This window comes from Elephas maximus, chromosome X, assembly GCF_024166365.1.
Source record: "Elephas maximus indicus isolate mEleMax1 chromosome X, mEleMax1 primary haplotype, whole genome shotgun sequence".
In the NCBI taxonomy this organism is placed as follows: Eukaryota; Metazoa; Chordata; class Mammalia; order Proboscidea; family Elephantidae; genus Elephas; species Elephas maximus.
The window spans coordinates 123,734,164-123,753,706 of record NC_064846.1 but is presented as its reverse complement, the minus strand read 5'-3'; the positions used below and the strand labels follow the sequence as shown (position 1 = coordinate 123,753,706).

The 19,543-nt window shown below is 41.2% G+C and overlaps 1 protein-coding gene across 2 annotated transcripts in view; it reads left to right on the top strand.

Moving 5' to 3' along the window:
• The window catches only part of ZNF81 (zinc finger protein 81), a 135,710-nt gene that overhangs the window by 90,789 nt on the left and 25,378 nt on the right, over nucleotides 1-19,543 (top strand). For both annotated transcript variants that reach the window (XM_049871279.1, XM_049871278.1), the window contains exons 3-4: nucleotides 15,808-15,934; nucleotides 16,038-16,133. In XM_049871279.1, the coding sequence (XP_049727236.1) occupies nucleotides 15,808-15,934; nucleotides 16,038-16,133 (223 nt within the window). The remainder of the gene's footprint in view (nucleotides 1-15,807; nucleotides 15,935-16,037; nucleotides 16,134-19,543) is intronic.

The following is a 19,543-nucleotide window of genomic DNA, read 5'->3' as shown; positions in this document are numbered from 1 at the left end:
TCCCAAGCTGGCTTCAGTGATAGCTTCTTTCCCAGGGCTGGAAGTAGGATGTGTTGTGCACCCTGAGCCATCCTTCCAGCCTTGGACAAGGAACAAATTAACAAATAGGGAAAAAAATTGGCCAGCTCCTCCAAGCTGGGAACTCAAGGCAGAAACAGCTCCTTTGCCTAGGCAGAGGCTTAAGTGGTTCACAGACTTTGAATGCCTTTCACCCCTGCATAGACCTGTGTGGGCCCATTTCAACAGTGTAGGCCCTCATTCGTGCAGTATGTAACTGAAGTCTAACTTCAACTCTTTCAGCTATATGGTGGGAGAAGTAGGTTCGTGATGTTTGGCACCACTCTGCCTATTATGCATTTTTCACCTACCCACATCAGGGGCCCAAGGACTGGTGGTTACCTAGCCACCCGCCACAGTGGTCCAAGGATAAGTGGTGCCTCCCAGTTCTTACAGCCAACAGCATTGGGTGCCCATAGTCTGGCTGCAAAACCCACCCACCTAGGTACTCTAGGAAACAGGGTCATGCTTTCCTCATAGACACTCAGGAGTGGTTGTCAGTCCCCTTCCTTGCTCAGTGCATGACCCCCTATTGCAGCCAGGGACCTGTGCCTACACCAATCACCCCTGCCCATCTAAGACTGTAGGTGAGAGCCTGCTCCACACACTTGGTGACCAATTACCTGGACACCTGAGCTGAGTCCATACCAGAAAAGGAGATGGACTCCTGGTCTCATATACCTAGTAACAGCTCTAACCACCAGGTGGCAGGACATTAGAGCTTCAAGGTGCTAATAATCAAACTAGCTCACTCGAGCAGCCTTTCTGAGTATATCAAAACAAAACAAGAAGCTAGGACACAGTAAGCAAAGGTAAAATAAGTACAATAGCTTATTGACGGCTCAGAGACAATGGTCTATCAAATCACATAAAGAGGCAGAACATGATGGTTTCAGCAAGCTCCCAAAACAAAGAATCAAGATATCTTCTGGATGAAGATAACTTCCTGGAACTACCAGAGACAGAATACAAAAGATTAATATACAGAACTCTTTAAGAGAGCCAAGGAATGCAGATATAGCATTAGACCAACTTAAGAAGATCAGAGAAGAGCATAATGACAAATTTAACAGGCTGCAGGAATCCATAGAGAGACAGCAAACAGAAATTCAGAGGATTAAGAATAAAATTTCAGAATTAGACAGCTCAATAGAAAGTCAGAGGAGCAGAATTGAGGACATGGAAGTCAGAATTAGTGAGGTTGAAGATAAAGCAGTTGACACCACCATATTTGAGGAAAAATCAGATAAAATAATTTAAAAAATGAAGAATTATGTGGGACTCTATCAAGAGAAATAACCTATGAGTGGTTGGTGTACCAGAACAGGGAGGATAACAGAAAATACAGAGAGAATTGTTGAAGATTTGTTGGCAGAAAACTTCCCTGATATCATGAAATACGAGAAGATATCTATCCAAGATGCTCATTAAAACCCACACAAGGTAGATCCCAAAAGAAAGTCACCGAGACATATTATAATCAAACTTGCCAAAACCAAAGATTAAGAGAATTTTAAGAGTGGCTAGGGTCGCTATGAGTTGAAATCGACTCAACGGCAATGGGTTTGTTTTTTTTTTCTTTTTTTAAGGATAAACAAAAAGTTACCTACAAAGGAGAGTCAACAAGACTAAACTTGGACTACTCAGCAGGAACCGTACTGGCAGGAAGGCAATGGGATGACATATATAAAGCCTTGAAGGAAAAAAATTGTCACCCAAGAATTATATATCCAGCAATACTGTCTCTCAAATATGAAGGCGAAATTAGGAGATTTCCAGATAAACAGAAGTTTAGGGAATTTGCAAAAACAAAACTAAAATTGCAAGAAATATTAAAGGGAGTTCTCTGGTTAGAAAATCAGTAACATCAGATAACAACCCAAGACTAGAACACAGGCCAGAACAACCAGATATCAACCCAGATAGGTAAATCTCAAAAATAAATCAAAGCTAAAACACTTAAAACAGGGAAACAGAGACATCATTATGTAAATGATGACAACATTAAACCAAGGTGTGGCTGGCTGATGCGAACTTTCAAACTGCCAACCTTTTGGTTAGTGGCTGAGCTGTTAACCACTGCACCACCAGGGCTCCGCATCCATATACAATGAAGTACTATTTGACCATAAAAAAAAGTACTGATACATGTTTTGGTATGGATGAACCTTGAAAACATGCTGAGTGAAAGAAACCAGTCACAAAAGACCACATACTGTATGACTCCATTTATATGAAATATCCAGAATAGATTTAAAAAAAAATACAAAAATAGATTGTAGTTACCAGCAGCTGGGAGGAGGCAGGTGAGGGCACAGAGTTTCTTTTTGAGGTGATGAAAATACTGTGAAATTAGGAAGTGGAGATAGTTGTACAACTTGGAATACACTAAAAATCATTAAATTGTGTACTTAAAAAGGGTAAGAAAAAAAGCCATCGACTTGTGGTATTTCTGTTATAGCAGCACTAGATAACTTAGACAAATGGGAATTTGGAAGGGTTGTATCTAGCATTGTCAGCAGGTTCAGGCAAAAGGGAAAAAAAATCTGTGTTTGGCCTTGTCACTGTTAAACCAGGGAGTTGACCGTGAGTCAATGGGAGTCATGAAAGAGAGAAATAGCACATCATATCTAAGTCGTGGGGAAGTATGGTTCTTTTTGGTAAGTCATTTCTCATGACACAAAAGGGTGGGGTGATTTCTTAACCATCACTGTTTTCAGGGCTCAGGTAAAGTTCAATGTTGTCAAAGGTTCCCAGTTGTGTTTGAAAAATCAAGTCTATGTTTTTAGAGGGACTGCCTGAGGACAGTGAGTTCAACCTGACCTGTATGTCCATGCTCCCAGCCAGGTGGCATTCATCTGTACCACAGAATGACTAAGTGATGGCTAGGGGAAGGGGTTAAGAAAGATATTTGGAGGTGCTGACAGGTTTTTCGCATGTGAGGTACAAGAGCTGGAGTCCTCCCCAGATGTTTCAGATAGACTCTCTGTGAGATTAAGGAGAAGGGTGATGAAATTGTGGTCTGAGCCATCTGGTGGGGGATGGCAGACCCAACAGTCATCTAAATTTAAGGCCCTTGCCACAGTTTGTGAAGACACAACAGGGCATTTTCCTTTGTGAGGAAGGCTCCAGGGATGCTCCTGAAAGACAGAGATCATTAATCTCCCTCCCTCCCCTGTACCTCCCAGAGTCTAAAGTGTTTCCACTTCAGGTGCCAGGTTGTTGCTCTCTCTCTACTGACACAAAATCTTTTGGTCTCGTTCTAATAGCTATAAGTTCACCTTCTTTTCCAATCATCTGCTACTAGTACCCAGCCCTTTCACCTGATGGTCAGGTAGGTGCAGGAAGGGCAAGGACATTTTTATAAATTTACAGAGATCTTTTATGTTTCACATTTTGGCCCATGCTGGTCACTGTAGGGGAACACAAGGAGCAGAGTACTGACACAGGTGGTCATTATCTTTGTGATCTAGGACAGTGTCAACCCAACCAGAGAACCCAGGAGGGGTTCCAGAATTAAATTTAAATCCCTTAGGCTCCCTTTTGGCTGGGCTGCCACCCAGAGGGTTACCAAGCAGGCTGGCCTAGAGTTGCTATTAGGGGAAAGAAAGAAAAATTATATCCAAGTGTTCAAGACAAAATCCCAAATTTTCAAAATGTGTCCACATAACCTGCAACATCTTTTGTTCTGATCATTACCCAGGGAATGGCTAAGAGGAGATGATATCTTTCTGGAAACATCCATATCCATTGACCAAACTGCCTTACTAAGGTGTGTAGACCAGGAGAAGGTGAGGGAGCTAGAGTCTGAAATCCTTTATTTGATTTTTGAGGAGGCTTTTCTAACGTTCAACAATACCAAATGCCTGATGATGGTAGGGAATGTGGATGGTCCACTGAAAGCCTTGACTATCAGCTCATTGTTACAAAGATTGTTATAAATTTACAGAGATCTATTATGTTCCACATTTTGGCACATTGTTACATTGGCCTGTTTTGTTGCTTTTGCAACAGAAGACGTACCATTTTCAGACTGCAAATGGTCCAGAAAGCTGAAAATATTTTTTTTTAAAAAATTTTTTTTAAATATAACACAGATTAATTCTAAGAGCCAAAATTTTGTGACTGCACTCAGCTGAGCTGACTAAAACAATGATACTTTAACCTGAAAAAGTGTCAACAATGGCGCAACATCAGTGAAAGCTCAGAAAAGGGTTTAAGTTCTGATGCAGTCATTTTGCCACGATTGGGTGGGGGCCACACCTTGTGAAATGTGGCCTCCCTCACCACAACAGGCTTGGCATGTGGTGGTAGCCTCTGCATCAGAAACACCAAAAACCAAAACCAAACCCACTGCCATCAAGTCGATTTCAACTTATAGCGACCCTACAGAACAGAGTAGAACTGCCCCATAGAGTTTCCAGGGAGCACCTGGTAGATTCGAACTGCTGACCTCTTGGTTAGCAACCATAGCACTTCACCACTACACCACCAGGGTTTCCATCAGAAACACAGAGTTCTTTAATTTGTGCCCAGTCTATGATGATTGATGTGTTACCATGTCCAGTGTGATAATGGATCCAGGTAGGAATGGCAGTGATCTGGGCAGTGCAAGCTTGATCAGCAACTTGATTCCAGTCAGTCTTATCAGGGAATGGATCCTTGCCTTGGGCATCTACATGTGTTCCTGACAGTTCAGTTAGCAGCTGCAACTTGTTTTCTGGAGCCCTGGTGGCACAGGGGTTAAGAGCTTGGCTGCTAACCAAAAGGTTGGCAGTTCGAATCCACCAGCCACTCCTTGGAAGCCCTATGGGGCAATTCTACTCTGTCCTGTAGGGTCACTATGAGTCAGAATCGACTTGATGGCAACGGGTTTGGTTTATGTTTTGGTGAAATTTGTTCTCGGACCCGATGAGGGGCATCTTTAATCTGTCAGTTTGTAGTCTTCAAGTGAGATTATTGGCAACAGCTCAGTAAATATATAAGAAATTCATCAAAGGGAATATTGGCCAGAGCTATGAGAATGGCCTTGAGCTCTGCCCTCTGAGTGGAGCATCAGTGTCCATTTTCATTTCTGCTGAGTTTGAACAGCCACACAGCCCAGGGGATGCCATCAAATTTCAGCTCAGCCAAACCATTGATGAATAAGATCCAGGCATTTAGGGGAACTGTGAATGGAAGGCTCCATTGAGCCTAGCTGCCTTGATCTAGCTGGCAGAATGGGAAATAAATTTTTCCTCAAACTGATGTTGTTAGTTGCTGTTGATTGTAACTCATGTCAATCCCATGTTTGCTGAGTAGAGCTGCATTCCATAGGGTTTTCAAGATTGTGACCTTTTAGAATTAGATTGACAGATCTTACTTCCGAGGTGCTTCTGGGTAGGTTTGAATCACAAACTTTTCGGCTAGTAAAAACCAACCAGACCTGTTGCCATTGAGTTGATTCCGACTCAGGAACCCTATAGGATAGAGTGGACCTGCCCCATTTTCACATAAGCCCAAGATGCTGCTGGGGCCAGCCCAGCTGAGACTTGAATATACAATTTCTTTTGACAAGTCAGTCTTGTTGGGCCCTTCCCACCTTGTTAGTCATTGATTCCAAATTGACCTACCCTAAAATGGGAATTTTAGAACCGAAAGTCACAAGGACTGTGTGGGTCAAGAGTTCAGTTTCAGCAAGGGCCCAGTAGCAACCTAATAGGTGCTTTGCAGAAGGGTGTGTAGTTGGGCAGCTGTGTCAGGAAGACAAGTCCAAAACTTCAGGGGGCTCTTCTGTATGGAAGCTGCCTCCCTTTGCTGGAGACCCCAATGAGCAAATCATCAGCCACAAAGGCTAGGTCATTAGGCTTTTGGGAGCCCCAAAGGTAGAGACTGTGCCACGGTTTACTGGGCGTTGAGTATCATCCACTGCCAACTGCTAATTGGTTTGGTTCCTACTCAATTGATTAGCTAATATAAAGAATCAAGTACAATGCCCAAGTGAGGCCGTACTGTTTCCCACACCCGAAGCATTTAATGTGGTGCTGAGTTTCCTTTTTGGTGTGTGTGGGGTAGGGGAAAGGGGGTTCCTTGACTGCAAGACAGAGCACTGTGAATCTACTTACATAGTCCCAGGACACTCTACTTGGTGAGCTGGCCCCTGAATTTTTTCAAGGTTTGTCAGCCACCTCTGATGGCAAATGTGTGATAATACCACAGTCTGGGCCATTGAGACTGAGGGTTCTGACTTTCCAACCAAGAGAACATCATCTATATGGTGAAAATTTTGGACATTGCAGGGTAGAGGCACTTGTGCTGAAACTTGACACACTCACTGGTATTAAACAACAAAGTAGTCTCATTACCCCAGGCAGAGTCCTGCAAGCTTATACTGAAGGCCTTGCCGCATGAATGTGAATTGGTCTTAGTCCTTGGTGTCAAGAACTGTGAAGGGTCTGAGATTTTACCCTACTTATAAATTAACAGTTTGACTTGCCACAGTTTCCTATATGCTGACAGAAGACAAGAGACTCCTGGGTTAGTAATGAAAGACTTTATTACTCACAGAAAAAGCAGTAGCCAAAGTCAGTTTGGTTGCATGTTGGGAAAAAAACTTAAAATAAAATTCCTTGGCAACTGGAAAATCCTCTCTACAAATGTAAAATATAAAGAAAATAGTTTTATTATTGAATAAGCATTAAATTGTGGTATACATCACAGGAAATTTGCTAATGAGATAGCACAGACAGGAAGAACTCTCACCCTTTTAATATAGCCAGGCAGATGCAATCAATTACATAATTGTTCTCAAGATAAACGATAACTTGTCCTCATGTAAGAGGACTTGACAGCACCTTTTGCTCTACATTCCTATATAGTCCATCTTAAGTTCACCTGGTAGTTGGGGTGGCCATTTATGCTAGTTAGTCACCTTTGTGTTATTTTGTGTTGTTAGCTGCCATAAAGTGGGCACTGACTTATGGCAAACCCAGGTACAATGGAAAGAAACATCGTACCTCTGCAATCCGTAGGATTTTCCATGGCTGATTTTTGGAAGTAGATTGCCAGGCCTTTCTTCCTAGTTTGTCATAGTCTGGAAAGCTCTGCTGAAACCCATTCAGCATCCTAGCAACACACAAACCTCCAGTGACAGATGGGTGGTTGGTGGCTGCTCATAAGGTGCATTGGCTGGGAATCTAACCCAGGTCTCTCATGTGGAAGGCGAGGATTCTACCACTGAACCACCAATGACCCTGTTAACTGCCATTATATGAAAGCAAAATAAAAATTCTCACATCTCTATGACAAGCAGATAGTTACAGTTCGGAGCAAGATGCCTAGGCTAAACTTCCAGATAGGATGCTATCTTCCTTAATGTTTACATTTCAAGAGATGGCTCCTAGATCCTTAAGAAAAAACATTCCTGGCAAAAGGTTTATTTAGCTTTTAAAAATATTTACATACTTATCAAAGGGACAGAGGAAGTTTTCACAAATACAGGTTTTCTCAAGGAACTAATCTAAGAAAGGGGAAGGGAGAAATAGGTCTCTTCCCTTTCAGCAACAGGTAAAATTCATTTTTTTTTCTTTTTTTTATCCTTACAATTTTCCCCTCTTTTATAATAGCATTACAATTTTCTAATTAACTTTATTGCTGTTTCTACCTTTCTCTGGGCAGGTTGCAATCTTTTAAATATCCAGCAAGTCCATAGTTAAATACAGAGCAGAGTAATAATCAGAATCACAGTGGAGTGCAGTATTTGCCTTGGGGGGAAGAAACCTTTAAATATGTCATACCAAATGGTGAATGGTTAAAGCAGTTTCTTGATAAGCAATGTACAAAAATTCTCCTTCATTATACATTACTTTTATAAAATTTCATGTTGTCTTTATTACTTGCTCTTTCAAATGATTAAAGAGTAGCCTAACTCTGGAGCCTGATGATCTAAGGTGAAGACCAAGTAGAATCAGGGCTAGGGCATGAGCCATAGAAACTTCAAACAGGGCAGGTAATTCATTACTGGCTAAAGAAGTTGTACTCTTGTCCTCTTTAAAGGAAAATCCACTAATGATGGGGCCATCCATCTCAAAGGCTATTGCTTCCCTCTTACCAAGAGTTTGAGGCAGGGGAATTAAAGAGATGTGGGGTGGGGGTGGGGGTGGGGGAAGCAAAGGGAATGGGGACAGCAGAAAAAAGGAGGAGGGTTTGGTAAAAGAGAAAATGCCTTTAATTCTCCCATTTCTTCTTTCGTTTTCCTCAGTCTTTCCTCTGGCTATCCAGATAATTTCTAACTTTCCTCCTAGAATGATATTCATTCAATAAACATGAATAATTAATTTGTTTGGGATGAGGTTCTATGAATCAACACAAATAATTTTTCCAAATCATCCTTAGGCCACTGTAAGACTGAGTCCTCATTCCAAATGAATTTCATTCCAGATTGACAGAGATACATTAATAATTTAAGAGAAAGATGTGCAGGGAACAGTCCTGGCTTCCCATATTTTTCCACCATCAAAGCTAGTGGTGATCCTGATAGAATTTTAAAGCCTATATTACACATGCTGACTCAATAATAAAATCTGGAATTTGAAGAGGTTACAATCAAGATGTTGATAGGGCTGAATTCCTTTCTGGAGATTAGGGAAGAATCTACTTCTTTGCCCTTTCCAGCTTCTAGAGGCTGCCCATATTCCTTGTTCATAGCCTTCTTCCTCCATCTTTAATGCCAGCAACAGCAGGTCAAGTTCCGCTATGTAAGAATCACTCTGACCTCCTCTTCAGTCTCACTCTCCCACTTTTATGGACCCTTGTGATTATATTGGCCTCCACCCAGATAATCCAGGATAGTCTCCCTATTTTAAGGTTAGCTGGTTAGCAACCTTAATTCCATCTGCAACCTTAATTCCCCTTTGCCATGTTACATAACAGATTCACAGGTTCTAGGGATTGGGATGTGGACATCTTTGGAGGCCATATTCTGCCTACCAGAGGTCTGTGAGCACCTCATCTTCCTTTTCCAGAAAGCCATAGCTCTATGAACAGCTCATCCTAATCACCAAAACTTCCAAAAATCGTGAATGGTCTGGGATTTTACCCCACTCGCAAGCTAACAAGTTAGCTTGCCACAGTTTTATGGATGGGGGCAGAAGACACAAGACTTCTGGATCAGAAACAAAGGACTTTATTACTTATGGCAATAATGGTAGCCAAAGTGTTAATATTTACACCACTTCCCCAAGCCTCATTTCCCACAGGGTGATTCAAAATGGCCAGATGACACCTGCAAATGCTATGGGTTCCGTTGCAGGAGAAGCACCCCAAGCTTATGGACCATAAATCTTTGGTAATGGGCAGTAAGCCTGTCTGACCTTTTCCCTTCTTCCAGGTGTCAACTCCCCTCCAGTACATGCCTGCTTGTGGTTGCTCTTCAGTATCTTCAGATAATTGTTTTTCTCTTTTGTTCAGATTTTATAGTTATTTTCTGTAGGAGGGCTGGTATGATAGAACCAATTCAGTCATACTGGAACTCAAGTTATTTTTGTATATAATGTAAAGTATGGATCAAGGTTTGTTTTCTCCCCCAACACTGATACTCAGTTGTTTCAGTACAATTCGTTGAAAAGACTTTCCACCATTGAATTCATCTGGCACCTTTGTCAAAAATCAGTTGTCCATATATGTGGGGGTTTGTTTCTGGATTCTCTATTCTCTTCCACTGATAACTTTCTCTGTCCTTACACCAGTACCACACAGTCTGAATTACTGTAGCTTTATAGCAAGTCTTAACATTAAAAAAAAAAAAAACCATTCCCGTCGAGCTGATTCTGACTCCTAGTGGCCCTATAGGACAGAGTAGAACTGTCCCATAGGGTTTCCAAGGAGCAGGTGGTGGATTTAAATTGCTGACATTTTGGTTAACAGCCATAGCTCCTAACCACTACACCACCAGGGCTCCAAATCTTAACATTAAAACAAAAAAACCAAACCCGCTGCTGTCAAGTCTCAAGTCAGTTCTGACTCATGGTGACCCTATAAGACAGGGTAGAACTGCCCCATAGGGTTTCCAAGGAGCAGATGGTGGATTCAAACTGCCGACCTTTTGGTTAGCAGCCGAGCTCTTCACCACTTCGCCACCAGGACTCCAGTCTTAATATTAAAAAAAAAAAAAAACCAAACCCAGTGCCGTCGAGTCGATTCTGACTCATAGCGACCCTATAGGACAGGGTAGAACTGCCCCATAGAGTTTCCAAGGAGTGCCTGGCGGATTCGAACTGCCAAGCCTTTGGTTAGCAGCCGTAGCACTTAACCACTACACCGCCAGGGTTTCCGTCTTAACATTAAGCATTGTAAATCCTCCATACCTTTTCTTCATTTTCAGACTGGGCTACTCTAGGTCCCTTGAATATGCATATAAACTTTAAAATCTTCTTGTCAGTTTTTACCCCTAAAATGACAAATAATTGACCGAACAAGTAGAAAACAAGGTAATAGGCGATTTCAGCAACACTCTACACCTATTTTTTTTTACACCCATCTACAGCAGAGTATACCATCTTTTCAGGAGCATATGGAACATTCCCATAGATAGACCATGTGCTAAAATCATACAGAGTATATTTTCTGACCACCATGGAATTAAATTAGAAATCAGCAATAAAACGATAGCAAGAGAAAATGGCTACATTTTTGTAGAGTAATTGAAAGTAATAGTAGAGGGAGCCCTGTGAAGTTAAAAAATAAACATGGGTCTTAGTTTCCTAGTGCTGCTGTAACAAATACTGCAAGTCGGGGGTTTCTGGCCAACAGGGCGCTACAGACAGAAGCGCCACGCCATCCCTCCACATCAAAGACCCAAAAAACTAAGCAAAACAGACAAACGTCAATCCTTAAACCCTACGTGTCAAATGAGGAGATAAAGAACTCAGGCAAGCACTGAATGGAATAAGAAAGTGACAGAGAAAAGAGAGCAAGCAGAGATACATGTGGAGTTCCCCTATCAGCTAACACAGCACAGATTGGCCATCTTGGACTCCTGTTGGAGATCTGCAAACCGGAAGTATGGAAAAGCAGCTTCACGGAGCTTCCAGCAGGAGACGGAACACCTGGTAACCAGCGATATATGCTTTCCCACCCCCTACCCTTCTGCCCCCTGCTCGACCTCTCCCGCTTCATAGCTAGCTGCAGTTGCCTGGCCAGCCAAGAGGTGCAGGGTCTGTGCTGCTTGGGCTCGCCCCACCCGCATTGGAGATTGGTGGATAGGGAGTACAGGAAAGCAGCTTCCAGGAGCTCAGAGCAGGAGACAGAGCATCTGGTAACCATCGATATATGCTTTCTCACCCCACATCCTTCTCCCCACTGTTGCTCAGCCTCCTCCACTTCCCACTGGCTGCAGTCTCTGGCCCAAAAGGCACTGGCTTTGGCCCTTTGCTGCTTGGATTCGCCTGCCCACACTGGCTGGCTCTTGGAGTGCCATTTGTTTGTAGCTGATATAACTTTTTCCTGCTTCTTTTGGTCTCTTCTGTGCCTCTCATCAACTCCCCCTCCCTTCTCTCAAACACCTGGCTCCGTGTGCCATCTTTGCTTCTTCATGAACGGCTGTGAAGCACCACTTGACTGGGGAACAGCTTCCCAGGCCCACCACCACACTGGTGGGATCCCCGGGGCTTTTTTTTTTTTTTGCTTTCTTTTTCTTTTTGAGGCTTGGGAGCCCCTTCTAGCCAGGGTGTACGTGTGGCTTGGGAGCTGCTTCCCCAGTCTACGCAGCTGCATGGGTGAGCTCTGTGGGGCATTTCATTTTTTTTCTTTTTTTACTTTTTGTCTTTCTTTATTTCTCAGTTTCTCATCTCTCTATACTTACTTTCTTTTCCTGTCTCCTGAATACCTGGTGCTGTGTGACATCTTTACCCCTTCTAGCCGGGCTGTACTGCATGGCCTGGGAGCCACTTCCCTGGTCTTCACAGCTACACCAGTGGGATCCTTGGAGGCTTTTCTTTTCTAATATTTATTTATTTATTTTTCCCTTTTTCTTTTTTGTCCTCCTTTTATTTTTCTCCATTCTCAGCTTCTCATCTCTCTACTCAAACAGCAAGCTACCTTAGCACTTTTTTTGTGTGTGTTTGTTTTTGGTTCCTGTTTCTCCTCTCTCTCCTCTTTCCCATGCCCATCTTAGCTCCACACATCACAGCCTCCCCCCTCCTACCTGCATATCTGCATCATGTGCTGAACATCACACCACCTGAGCAGCACAGGCATGGCCTATCAGAACCTGCCCTGCACTGATTCCCAGCCCACCCTACTGGCCCTAGTATGTGCCGCAAACAACCTATCCCAGTCCCTCCCCCTTCATCTGGACCTGCCCTGCTGCACCATCGCTGAGCAACCAGCTCAGCCCATTGGACAAGGAGGTGAAAAGTATTGTGCCCACAGACATGCAAACAACCAAGAATATACAGCCTGGCTGCTCAGACATAACCAAATAAAACAAAAAAGCGGGATGAAACAAATAAATGTACAATCAATAAATGAAGAAAATAACTACTGAATGTCCCAAAGACAGCAGAGAGTATCAAAACATATTTAAAAAAAGAGGACAAGATGGTTCTAGTAGGCATCCAAAATAAAATACCAGATGACTTTCCGGTAGAAGAAAAGGCACTAAAACTACCAGATAGGAAATTTAAATCTCTAATACTCAGACCTATCCAAGAGTTGAAACAAAAAGTAGACTAAAATGAGGAAAAAAATAGACAAATTCATGGAAAATACACAAAAAAAGGAAGAACTCAGGAAAATAATACAGGAACAAAATGCCAAAATAAATTCACAACTAGAAATCATACAAAAACAACTAGAAATCCAAAAGAAAAACAACAAGATTTCAGAAATGCATAGTGTCATAGAAGGGCTGAGGAGCAGGTTTGAAACGGTGGAAGACAGGATCAGTGAAGCTGAAGACAAACACTTGGATACAACTCTGTTTGAGGAAATATCAGAAAAAAAGAAAGATGAAGAAACCCTGAGAATTATGTGGGATACAATCAAAAGCAAAAATGAATGAGTGATCAGAATTCCAGAATGGGGAGAAAATGGAAAACACAGAAAGGATCATTGAAGAATTGCTGACAGAAAACTTCCCTAATATCATGAAAGATGAAAAGCTGACCATCCAAGAAGCAACAGAAAACTTCCCTAATATCATGAAAGATGAAAGGCTGACCATCCAAGAAGCTCAATGAACCCCAGATAGGATAGACCCCAAAAGAAAATCACCAAGACGTATCATAATGACACTTGCTAAAACCAAAGAATCCTGAGAGCAGCTTGAGAAAAACGAAAAGTCACATTCAAAGGAGAAACAATAAGACTAAGCTCTGATTATTTGGCAGAAACCATGCAGGCAAGAAGGCCATGGGATGACATATAAAACCTTGAAAGAAAGAAATTGCCAACCAAGAATAATATATCCTGCAAAACTCTCATTCAAATATGATGGTGAAATTAGGATATTTCCAGATAAACAGAAATTAAGGGAATATGTAAAAACCAAGCCAAACTTATAAGAATTGTTAAAGGGAGTCCTTCAGTTTGAGAACAAACAACATCAGACCACAGCCTGAATCTAGGATGCAAAATTACACCTGCCAGATACCAACCAAGGAAATGAACTCTCAGGGACTATCCAAAACCAAAAGAATTACAACAGAGAACCAGAGAGGTTAATCTGTAAATGACAACAACATCACAACAATAAAAGGGAATAAACAGCGTAGGTGTAGAACTTTCTAATGGAGACGAAGGCAAGGTGATACCAAGTTAATAATAGACTGGTTCAAACTTAGGAAGATAAAAATAATTTCAAAGTAACCACAAAGAAAGTTAACAAACCTACTCATCAAAGTAAAGAAGAAAAACATAAAGTCTCAGTAAAAACAAAATCTACAAAACAAATGAAAAAAACAAAAGGAATTCAGCACAGGAGAGCAAGAACGAAGAAAACGTCAGCACCACACACACACAAAAAAAAAAAACACTACAAAGTGACAGCAATAAACGCACACCTATCAATAATTACACTGAATGTAAATGGCCTTAATGCACCCATAAAGAGACAGAGACTGACAGAATAGATTTAAAAAAAAAAAGCGCAATCCATCAATATGCTGTCTACAAGAGACACACCTTAGAAACAAAGATGTAAATTTATTAAAAATCAAAGAATGGAAACATACCAAGCAAACAACTACCAAAAAGAGCAGGAGTGGCAATACTAACCTCAGATAAAATAGACTTTAAAACGAAATCCACCATAACAGACAAAGAAGGGCACTATATAATGATTAAAGGGACAATCCATCATGAAGACTTAACCATAATAAACATCTACGCACCCAATGACAGGGCTCCAAAATACATAAACTCTTTAACAGCACTGAAAAGAGAAATTGGCAGTTCCACAATAATAGTAGGAGACTTCAACACACCACTCTCAGTAAAGGACAGAACATCTAGGAGGAAACTCAGCAAAGATAAAGAAGAGCTAAAGGGCACTATTACCCAACTTGACCTCATAGACACATATAGAACACTCCACCCAACAGCTGCAAAGTACATATTCTTTTCCAGTGCACATGGGACGTTCTCCAGAATAGACCACATCTTAAGCCACAGAGCAACCCTCAACAAAATCCAGAACACTGAGATAATGCAAAGTATCTTCTCTGACCACAATGCCATCAAGGTAGAAATTAACAACAGGAAGAGCAAGGGGAAAAAAAATCAATTACATGGAAACGGAATTAACACCCTGCTTAAAAACCACTGGGTAATATTGGAAGAAATCAGAGATGGAATAAAAAAATTTCTAGAATCAAATGAGAATGAAAACACATCATACCAAAACCTTTGGGACACAGCAAAGGCAGTCCTTAAAGATCAATTTACAGCAATAGATGCACACATTAAAAAGGAAGAAAGGGACAAAATGTAAACATTAACTATACAACTCGAACAAATAGAGAGCAACAAAAAAAAAACCCACAGCCACCAGAAGAAATAATAAAGATCAGAGCAGAAATAGAGAATACAAAAACAATAGAGTCAACAAAACCAAAAATTGGTTGAAGAACAAATTTATTTTCGCATTGTTTTGTAGGCTAAAAGTCCAAATAAGCATCTCAGCTGCCTCGATTCTTCTCTTGTCAGTAGCCTTGGGCATTCCTTGGTTCCTTGATGATCCTCACATGGCATCTGTCTTCCCCAGTTTTTGCATGCATCTGTGTCTAATCTGCTCTTTATAATTCAGAAGTGATTAGGTTTAGGGCACACCCTACAATGATATGGCCTCATTAACATAGGAAATAAAACCCTCTTTCCAAACAGGATTATATCCACAGGTATAGGGTTTAGGATTCCAACGTATATTTTGGGGGGACACAGTTCAACTCATAACACATATCCATGCTTTCTTCTAGAAGTTCTGGAAAATGAGTTTCTCATAAAAATGAACAACAAGATAGGATCAAGTTCAAATCTCATTAAATTATTATTTTAAAAAATGAATAGCTGTAAGTGTTGTACACAACAAACAGCAGAAATTTTCAATGAAGTATTTGTATCCTATACAATATTGTGTCTAACTTGGTGTTTAATAGGTATACTATATGTTATATTATGATGAAATATTATTAAAAACAACTTCCTATTTATTTTCTTCCCATCCCCAGTGCTGACCATGTCACTGTCACCTTGAACAGGATTGTGTTGTTACAGGTGTCATTGTCGTTCGAGGATGTGACTGTAGACTTCAGCAGGGAGGAGTGGCAGCACTTGGACTCTGCTCAGAGACACCTGTACCGGGATGTGACACTGGAGAACTACAGCCACCTGCTCTCAGTGGGTAAGTACAGCCATCCTATGCCTCTTCAGGGTGCTCCAGTGAAGAGCAATGGAAACGGAAAGTGACTAGCTGGACCCAATTCTGTATCATGTCCTGTAAACAGGGTGCCAAGTTCCCAAACCTGAGGTCATCTTCAAGTTGGAGCAAGGAGAAGAACCATGGACATTGGAAGCTGAAACCCTACATCAGAGCTGTTCAGGTAGGTGAGTGTGACCCAGGAAGATGGGCATGGAAGTAATTTTTTTTTTTCTGAGAGAGGCTGATGCTTTTAAAAGGCTATTACTGCTACCCTTCTTGAAGGTTCTAAGCTCTAGAAACTGCTTGAGGATAGACGATATTGGTCCCTGTCACCCTTCATTCCCCTTACCATATCCACTGTCTTTTTTTGCTTGACTTTTCTCCAGGAGAGTTTCCCAATTTCTGTTCTCTGGATCACATGCCAGGCTTACTGTGGATCTTGCTTTCTTGGATATTCTCCACTTTCATCACAATTTTTATGCTCCATTACTTAAACCCCACCAACAAGATCTTAGATTCTTATCTTATATATTGAATTTTTAATGGATTTGTCTTCTTTGAAAATGACTGTTGGTGTTTCACTCCCCTTCTTCCTAGTACTCTTTCATGTTCTTTTCCTCTTATTTTCATCTTCTCACTCAAATGCCAATAGATTGTCATCTACAACCAACCTCACCGCCTATTGTCATCTACAACCAGCCTCACCGCCTATTCTCTTTGTAGATATCACCTTCAGATTTCTCACGCCTATCCACGTTGCCTCTCTCATATCTTCTGACTTCATGTTCACTGTTACTTAGCATTTTTTTCTTTTTAAATCAAATTTATTAAGGTATAATTTGTTGTTGTTGTTAGGTGCCGTCGAGTTGGTTCCGACTCATAGCTACCCTGTGCACAACAGAACGAAACACTGCTCAGTCCTGCGCCACCCTTACAATCATTGTTAATGCTTGAGCTCATTGCCGAAGCCACTAGGTCAGTCCGCCTCGTTGAGGGTCTTCCTCTTTTCCGCTGACCCTGTACTCTACCAAGCGTGATGTCCTTCTCCAGGGACTGAGCCCTCCTGACAACATGTCCAAAGTATGTAAGACACAGTCTGGCCATCCTTGCTTCTAAGCAGCATTATGGTTGTACTTCTTCTAAGACAGATTTATTCATTCTTCTGGCAGTCCATGGTATATTCAATATTCTTGGCCAACACCACAATTCAAAGGCGACAATTCTTCTTTGGTCTTCCTTATTCATTGTCCAGCTTTCACATGCATATGATGTGATTGAAAATACATGGCTTGGGTCAGGCGCACCTTAGTCTTCAAGGTGACATCTTTGCTCTTCAAAACTTTAAAGACATGCTTTGCAGCAGATTTGCCCAGTGCAATGCGTCTTTTGATTTCTTGGCTGCTGCTTCCACGGCTGTTGATTGTGGATCCAAGTAAAACGAAATCCTTGACAACTTCAATCTTTTCTCCGTTTATCATGATGTTGCTCATTGGTCCAGTTTTGAGGATTTTTGTTTTCTTTATGTTGAGATGTACAGATTCCTCGTGAGCACAATTAAGTGTCCTGGAATTCCCATTCTCCACAATGTTATCCATAATTTGTTATGGTTTGAGACTCAACGGCACTGGGTTTTTTGAATGGGCCTTAGCGTAGTCAATAAAACACAGGTAAACATCTTTGTGGTATTCTCTGTTTTCAGCCAGGATCCATCTGACATCAGCAATGATATCCTTGCTTCTATGTCCTCTTCTACATCCACCTTGAATTTCTGGCAGTTCCTGTTGATACACTGCTGCAGCCACTTTTTCACTTTTTCGTTAACCCCCTTAGTAATCAGAGAAAAGCAAATTGTTATAGTACGGTATAAGTTTTGCATAGCAGATTGCAGAAATTTTAAATCCTGGTAAAATACCACATAGGAGAGGAGGCGAAAAAAGTTGACGAGTCTCGTCAAACGTTGTTAACAGTATAGCATACCACAGTATTTAGAATGTCAATGAAAGAGAGGAAGACCCTCAACGGGATGGATTGGCACAGTGGCTGCAATGATGGGCTCAGACATAACAATTGTGGGGATGGCACGGGGCTGGGCATTGTTTCTTTCTATTGTACATAGGGTCAACGATATGAGTCAGAACTGACTCTATGGCACCTAACAACAACAACAACATACCACAGTATGCAAACTCTTGACTTAACAATTGCACTTCTGACTGTTTATCCTACTAAAATACTCATTCAAGAGCACAAAGACCTGGACAAGAAGCATCTGGGGTCTTAAAAAGCTTTCAAGTCACCATCTAAGATACATTTACTGGTCCCATTCCATCCTGAGGAAAGGAGAATGAAGAAAACCAAAGACATACGGGAAATATTGATCCAAAGGACTAACGGACCACAAATAACACAGCTGCAACCAGCCTGAGCCCAGAGGAACTAGATGGTGCTCGGCTACCACCAACAACCGCTCTGACATGAATCACCAATACAGGGTCCCAGACAGAGCAGGAGAAGAATATAGAACAAAATTCAAATTCACAAAAAAGAAAACCAGACTTACTGGTCTGACAGAGACTGGAAGAACCCCAAAGACTATGGCCCCGGACACTTTTTTAACTCAGAACTGAAGCCTCTCCCAAAGCCCACTTTTCACCCAAAGATTAGACAGGTCTATAAAACAAACAATAACACACGTGAGGAATGTGCTCCTTCTTAGTTCAGTCATGTTTACAAGACCAAAGGGCAACACCTGCCCAAAAGCAATGACAAGAAGGCAGGAAGGGGCAGGCAAAGTGGATGGAAACGGGGAATTGGTATGTGGAAGGGGAGAGCGTTGACACATCATGGGAATCACAACCATTATCACAAAACAATTTGTGTGTAAATTGTTGAATGAGAAGCTAATTTGCTCTGTAAAGTTTCACCTAAAGCACGATAAAAAAAAACAAGACTTGTACAAAAATATTTATTGTAACCGGGTTTATAAGCTGAAAAAAATAGATATAAACTAACTGTCCAACAATAGGAAAATGATTAAATATTTAGTATTTCCATCCATCCACTCTTCAGCCATTAAAAATAATGGAATAAGTATATTTAATGACATGAAATGATACTGAACTTAAAAATAAGTTATAGTAAGTTCCCACTTTTGTATTAAAAAATGCACCATATGACATTATATATAATTTTGTAAATGTCTCTGCATTAACACAGAAATAGGTCTGACAGGATATGCACCAAAGTGTTCAAAGTGGTTATCCTTATGAAATGAAGTGAGATTGGGGGTAAGTAAGAGGGAGAAGTGAGAACTTTCACTTCTTACTTTTGGGATGTTTAAATTTTTCTTTAATAATCACAAATTACTTGTGTGATTTAAAAAAAAAATTCAAAATGTTCTCAAAAAAAAAAACTGCCAAAGGTAAAAAAAAAAAAAAAAACACAGGTAAACATCCTTCTGATATTCTCTGCTTTCAGCCAGGATCCATCTGACATCAGCAATGATATCCCTGGTTCCACATCCTCTTCTGAAACTGGCCTGAATTTCTGGCAGTTCCCTGTCGATGTACTGCTGGAGTCTCTTTTGAATGA